The sequence below is a fragment of the Gordionus sp. m RMFG-2023 genome, chromosome 2, assembly GCF_954871325.1.
Source record: "Gordionus sp. m RMFG-2023 chromosome 2, tfGorSpeb1-WG-v2, whole genome shotgun sequence".
NCBI lineage: Eukaryota > Metazoa > Nematomorpha > Gordioida > Chordodea > Parachordodidae > Gordionus > Gordionus sp. m RMFG-2023.
The window spans coordinates 56,193,779-56,201,268 of record NC_088776.1 but is presented as its reverse complement, the minus strand read 5'-3'; the positions used below and the strand labels follow the sequence as shown (position 1 = coordinate 56,201,268).

Sequence of the window (7,490 nt, the reverse complement as noted above, 5' to 3'; positions counted from 1 at the left end):
TAATATTAATAAAATTAAAAAAAATTATTGTTTTTCCAGCCTATATAGAATAACCTACCTTATACATTTCAATAAATTTTCACAATATACTTTTGCCTATTTTACAATTTGGATGAGAAATATATATAGAAAATTGATGCAAATTAATAGTATTTTAAAATATCTTTTGCAAAATTATCTAAATTTTACAGTGTGAATACTCTATACTTTTTTTAAAAAAAAGTTCTCAATAATTTAAAATCAAGAGATTACGAATCCCGAGTTATATGTCCCAAAACGTCATTCATAACTTGACAATTGTTAACAAACACAAAATGACACCTTCAGCTGTCTCCTATCTACCATTTTAATCCATAATTACTCAGATAAAATTAATATATCAATGTCTTGTTTCGAATAAGCAAAGTCCTCTTAATAGAAAGGGTGGTTAACGAAATCCGAATTGAACATCCATATAATAATTATTTTTTTAAATAATATATTAGAATATTTTGAGAGATAAAGAAGTTTCTATGTTTGAAATTCAACCTTTATGGTTATATAAAAAATTTATAACAAAATCATTACAAGATCGATAGTAAATAACATTCCTTTTTTTCATCTATTGACTGACGTTTATATCAAGCATACAATTTTTCTCACATTTCACATTTTATTTATTTTTATTTAAAAAATTATTCTTATTAGTTTTGTTTTCTTCATTTTATGATTTTGTCTTAATAACACTTTAATTTATATTATAATAGGCACAACAACTACAACCACAGCGAGTATGATACATAGCTTTGTTCAAATAAAATAATTGATTTTCTTAATATTTAAATTTAAACCTATTGGCTTTATTTTGTAATAACGCAACGCTTGAACATAACGTTTTTACTCTAAAGGATGTCTTAGTTTTGTAATGAAAAAGTTTCATATGGTGGATATTTTAAAATGATAGATTATAACGTGAGGAAAATTTGAAATCGATATATACGTAGAAGAAATAATAGCGTATTTATCTTTGCTATGAATGTGATAAATAAATGTATTGGAATATATCTGCGAAAAAAATCAAAAATTCTTTTAAAGATATTTTAAGCAGCATTTGATTTTTTGGCTTGGGGAGACGAGGATCCCCCCCCCCCTTATATACTGCTTAGTTTAATGTAATATACCTACACTTTCAAATAAATTCTACAACATTTCATCCTCCATTTATTGGCCATCTGTCTTAATTATTTCAGAATACTCTGTTTCTTTTATAAATAACATTTTAATAAAAATTATTTTAGTCCCAGATACTTCAAGTAATATAAAGTTCTGATAAAAAATAATTTGATATATCTATAGAGAAATGCATATTATAAATCCATCAATATTTTTCAAATTAATATATTAAATTTTAAATCTAAATAACATTATAATAAAAATAATTTTATTCCCAGATGCTAAAAGTAATATAAAATTTTGATTAACAATAATTTGATATATATCTATAGAGAAATGCATTTTATAAATCCATCTATATTTTTTGAAACTTTAATAAAAATTATTTTAGCCCCAGACCCTTCAAGTAATATAAAGTTCTGATAAACAATAATTTGATATTAATTTATAAAAAATGCATATTATAAATCCATCTTTTTTTTGAATTAATATAATATTTATGACTGCTATTGTTGAAAGAAAGCTCCTTAGATAAAACCTAATTTAAAAAAATTGCATATATTCATATTCTATCATCTTTTTATCCTGCTCCAATTATTGCTATGTTCGTGCTTTTAAGCAACTTTGAATTTGAATTAGATATTATAAAATGCAATTTATTTTAAGTTAAATATAAATAATCTGTAATAAATGAGTCAACATTTTTATTTATTTCTTAATTTTATCTCCTCTACTTATAAATGTAATCTATTTATTATTACTAAATAGCAATTGGAATAAATGAAATAAAATCAAGAATGAATAGTAACACATTATTTTAAATTCAATTACAATAATTTTAATATCCTTAAATTGCGAGAAGTTTATTTTCGTATTTAAGGGAAACATGAAAAATTAATAGTTTTAAACCTAAGAAAAAGATATGAAAAATCTAAAGCATAAAATAACTTATGCTTTGAAATTTCCCTTTATATTTTTTATTGGCACATTATCTTGAGTATTGAAAAAAAAACTAGTTATAGTTTGTTAAACTTTAAAAAAAATTATACAGAATACATATTGAAATAAAAATTAAATTGATTGTTTATCATCGTTCTATGTAGTTATTGTGTCATTTGTTCTATCTTAATTCATCCTGACCTACGAAAAATAAAATCGTGGCCTTGAAAAACTCTTATAATTTAGAAAAAAATATCGATCAAAAAAGAACGTTTTATTTTTTCTTTTATATTTGCTTTAATCATTTAATTTTTTTTAAATGACCATATAATGTTCTAAATTAAAAGTTGAATGTCTATTTTAAATTATTTTTAGTCATTTTAGATAAAAAATCTCAAAAAATTAATGTTTTAAAACATTGAAATAAACTTTTTAAGTATTAACACTTAATTGATCATCTTCTTCATGATTGATTTTTTTTTAAAAAGATATCACGTCTTGATTTACTCCTCCTTCTCAAAATATTTTAACTCCCTACACTCCTTGTAATTTTAATCATCAGTAAGATATGTAGAAGCATATAGCTGTCACTCTTCTCACTTTTATTTGGATAATGCCCCTGATCTTTCAACTGCGCTCTCTCTCTTATTTAGTGTAAATCGATATAAATATATATGTGACAAAATTTTCTTAAGATGTAATATTTTTTTTCTCTCTCATCATATGAATTATCATATGTCTTGAGAAATGTCATATTGTCTTTTCCTTTAAATTTATTAGCTTTAGAGTCATGGATGTTAAACTTATGGCCAAAAAAGTAGCGCTCTACCATTACTTATCAAAAAAAATACCGCGCTATTAGCTGCCATTCTTAAAAAGTAGCTTGGCTACTTTTAAGCTAATTTTAAAAAAAAATTTACAAAAAAATTAATTTTATATTTTTTGTTTATAATTTAAAAATCAACATTTTTAAAAATATTTGAATTACATTTATTGATTATAAAAAAATTTATAAATCATGTTAATAAAAAATAGTTTTCTTATCATTCTTTCAAATTTTTGACATGAACATTCTAAAAAAATAAAACCAATATTAAAATTTAAAAATGAAGAATATAAGGTGTTGCCTTTTTGACAATTATCCCCTGCATTTTAAACACCTAAATTTATAGCCAACTTTTCCCCCATAAAATTGAAAACATTTATTAAATTTTGGAAAATGAAGGAAAATTGATATTATTGTTATCAAGATTTTCATCTTCATCAAGTGTAATTTCGTTAATATTATCTGTGTTTTAAATCACACATATACCCATTTTGTAAAAGTTTTAAATCTTTCACATATATAAATTTCAATTTATAAATTAAATAATAAAATATAATAATGGCTATTTGGCAAAAAAATGGCGCGCTCTTACCTTAAGCTACTATTTATTCATACTATATGCCCTTTTAAAGATGATATAATACCATAAATTGTAATTATATCTAATTATAGAATTTATAATATTGTATATGAGTCTACCCATTTAATCATAAATAATCACCATTTAAACCTAAATTTAGTATCATTTTTTATCTTGTGGTCCTCATCTGACACCTAATAATTTTGTCGAGGACATAAAGATGATAAATTCCCCTAAATGACCATTAAATTATTCGTGATTGTCAAAGAATTAAATCTTTATAAACTGTTCCATATAAATATCCCTAATCAGCCAGAACAGCTTTTGATCACATTGAGGATATTTTTAGTATATTTATTTAAGATTTTTCCTAATTATAATTTTTTAAAAAAAAATTTATTATTTTTAGAACTGACAAAAAATTTTATTCATGAAACTCGCAAGGTACATTAATTTTAACAAAATAAAAGCTGGGCATAATATATTATAAGTTTTTAAGTTAACTTCAAAATAAAAACAAAAAAATTTTATTTTTATTTTCAATAATATTGATAAATATATCTAGGCGGTCTTAATTCATCTGCTTCTAGCCTTGTTAAAAGATAATCATTCTCATTTTTAACTTTTTTAAAATAGGAGTTAAGTAATGACTTAGAAGGAAATCTAAAAACTATAATATAACCTTTACACGAAAATACTATATTTTATTAATTTGTAAAAATATAATTGCAATCACAATTTGAAATTTTTTATATATATTTTAGTTACAATGTGAACACCAGAAAAAGTCACGCACAACTGACAAAAAATGCAAGTAAATTTTTTTTTCCATTATACATATTTAGTTGGATTTCCATATTTTTATTTGTTAATTTTAGAAATGGTTCTGACCCTTTCATCTATGCAATAGAGCCCCATGTTGAATTACATCAAAGTATAATAATGCTAATTTATTTTAATGTTTCAATAAGGATATTATACACTATATATTTCCTTTAAAATTTAAGGATGCATCCAAAGTTTAAAATATTTCCAAATAAATAATGATTCCCGCATTTATACATTATGCGTCCTAATTCGATTTCGAAAATTTCATTAATAAGTTAATTTTTTAGAATAAAATAATTTTGACTTGAACGTACCACAAAAAGTCTTAAATAATTCAGATATTTTGATAAAACTATCCCAAATAATTTTGGTTTTTTTTAACATTATAGTATGGCACATTATATTTTGCCTTTTAAAAAAATATATTTCAATCTGTCTTTTATTTAAGAAATCTTAAGAATAAATTAAGATTTCATGATATCGTAATTAAGTTTATAAATACCATACAACAGGAGATGACATATCTACACTTTTATTTTTATGCCATGTGAATTGAAAAAAAAATAAGGGATAGAAAAAGCATTACTATTACATTTAACATAATGGAATATATATTTTTTTGTCACCAAATAAGAAGTTGAATATCATAGATTGCAAAATTTAATCCCAATTAATTATTTACAATTAAGTTTATTTTGATACCCGGGGCCTGCTTCAAGACTAAATTAGTTAAATTCTCCTATATGATAAAAAAAATAATCCTATTTTTGAAATTATTAATTTTATTTTATGGGACTATTATATTTTTAGCTTAAATCTAATAATAAATATGTATTTTTAACAAATTTAATTCTAATAAATAAAACACAAAAATAAAATTAAGAATACCACCTGAATGAAGAGACTGTAGAAGTAAAAATTTTGGACCAAAAGGAAATCCGTGTGGTAGTAATCAATAGAGTGGTAAAATAAATATCATATCCATTAAATATCGTTGCTAAACATTTAGATTTAGACAATCTTTACATAAGATTTTAGCCAAAATAATATTAAACAAGCCTCAAAATTTTGTTCATAAATTTTCAAACCTTTCTGGCCTCTATAAGCAAAATTCCTTGCATAATATTCTTTATCTAAAATATTGAGTTAACCGTTTTTAGAGCCCTTTAATGCTCAATACTAGTAAATTCATATATCATTTTTTTCATATTAATATTTCTGTCATATAATATCAATGTCCTAAGATGTTTTTTCTGGCTTTAATTTCTTTATAGCGATAATATATTTATATTAAGATGTAAATGTCCAAAGTTGTTTGTTAGACCGTTTTATCTTATTACTTACCTTTCAAAAATAAATATAATATATAAAAAACTGATTTAGAAGTATAAAAAAACAAGAAATATATATTTATTTTGAAATAAGATTTGTAATGAAACCAACGTCTGGGCTTTTGAAGAACGTGAATTATGCGTAGTTGGAAAACTAAATTTCGACGGTGAATTTATATTTAACAATAATGATGAAAATCAAGGGGAAAATTATATTCATAAATATACAATTTTATAAATATTTCCAATATTCTAAAATTATAGGGTAATGGTGTTTGATTATCTTTCTGAAATCAATTATAAGGGATCATAATTATAAAAAATCGGATATTATATATAAATAATTTTAATTATAAAATTTATAGGTGTTGGATTACTTTTTGCTTTAAAATAAAGACATATGCATAATTTGACTGTTGAATTTTGAGCCTTTTTACATAAAAATGTAAATAATAAAATATCGATTTTGAAACAATCAATTTATTCATAATTATTAATTATATAATAATAAATTAACAGCAAAAACATAATAAAATTAAAGTTAACAATTCTCTTTCTATATAAATCATCTTATATAGTATAATTATTTGCATAATATATAATAATACTCGTTGGATTATAATCATTATACAATACATAATAATGTCTCCTTATTCATCAAAATTTAGCAGTTATCTATGATATAGACTAAAGTCTATTGATAAAGTTAGAATTTTTCAATGGCGAATATAATATATAAAAGATTAAAGGACAAAATATATCCTTATTTGGGGACCAGTGTTTATACCCATTAGCATAATACAAGTGAGCATTTTAAATATAAATCTTTTTCCATTTTCCTATTTTGAAAATTTTTTCTTACATAATTTTTTCCCGATTTTTGAGGTGAGGAACAAAAAGATTTAGCTTGGGGATATAGGGGATATACATGATGGATGTATTTAATGCCAGTAATCATTTTTCAGAATAATAAATATTATTTTTAATCAATATTATTTTTATTCTTTTCTAACGATTAAGAAATTTTAGCCCTGATGCTATAAGAGTGTTTTTAAAAAAAGAAATCTCAATGTTCTATACAAACTTAATCTATTCCCTATTCATAGTTCTCATTACTTGCCATGACCTAGCAAATATTATTTTAAAACTTATTTTTGTCTTTTTATAAAATTTTTAACATTTAATTTTTTTTTAATTTTCATTTTTTTTAAAAAATGTTCTTTTTCAATATATTCTTAATCTTTTTATGTATATTTTTTAAAATCACGTTTATTAGATAATGAATAATTTTTTAAAAAATATAAAAAGGGTCATTCTATAAAAGCCAAAGTGTGACTATTACTACAAATTCTCCCCAAAATGCATAATTATAGTTTAAATTAATAATTCGGATTTTTCGTTTTTGAAAAAAAAATTCTTTATGCAATTATTCTGATTTTGTCACCAAAATAATGTAAAAAACTTACATTTCTGCTTGACATATATCCAAAAGAGGATATAACGATGGTGTTAATAATTAGTCAATTTTGATATTTATTCTTTGTCTAGGAATCGGAGACGAGTTGATTTTTTTTAGAAAGAAAGGAATGCATGTCAAATCCTAAATTAATGATTTAACATAAAACCTAATGTATTCAACTATCTTGCTTCTGGTCATCATTTGATTATAAATAAGTAAGCTAAAGATTGTTTTCTGGCCCTCGTATTAAAACAAAGGTATAGAATAATGGTAAAAAATATATATATGAAAAACTGCCTAATTAATTAGTTAGGCTAGAGATCGCTATGGCCAACTCTGATTAGACTCAATGGGGCTCACACATTGAAAGTTTTT

The 7,490-nt window shown here is 22.7% G+C and overlaps 1 protein-coding gene across 1 annotated transcript; it reads left to right on the top strand.

The window, feature by feature from the left end:
- The first annotated feature begins 3,591 nt into the window (after positions 1-3,591).
- Positions 3,592-6,046, top strand: LOC135924902 (uncharacterized). The gene is made up of 5 exons (XM_065460033.1): positions 3,592-3,941; positions 4,262-4,311; positions 4,376-4,431; positions 5,209-5,288; positions 5,751-6,046. Exons 1-5 carry the CDS (start codon positions 3,735-3,737, stop codon positions 5,892-5,894), a joined length of 537 nt encoding a protein of 178 aa, XP_065316105.1. The 5' UTR covers positions 3,592-3,734; the 3' UTR covers positions 5,895-6,046.
- The last annotated feature ends 1,444 nt before the right edge of the window (positions 6,047-7,490 follow it).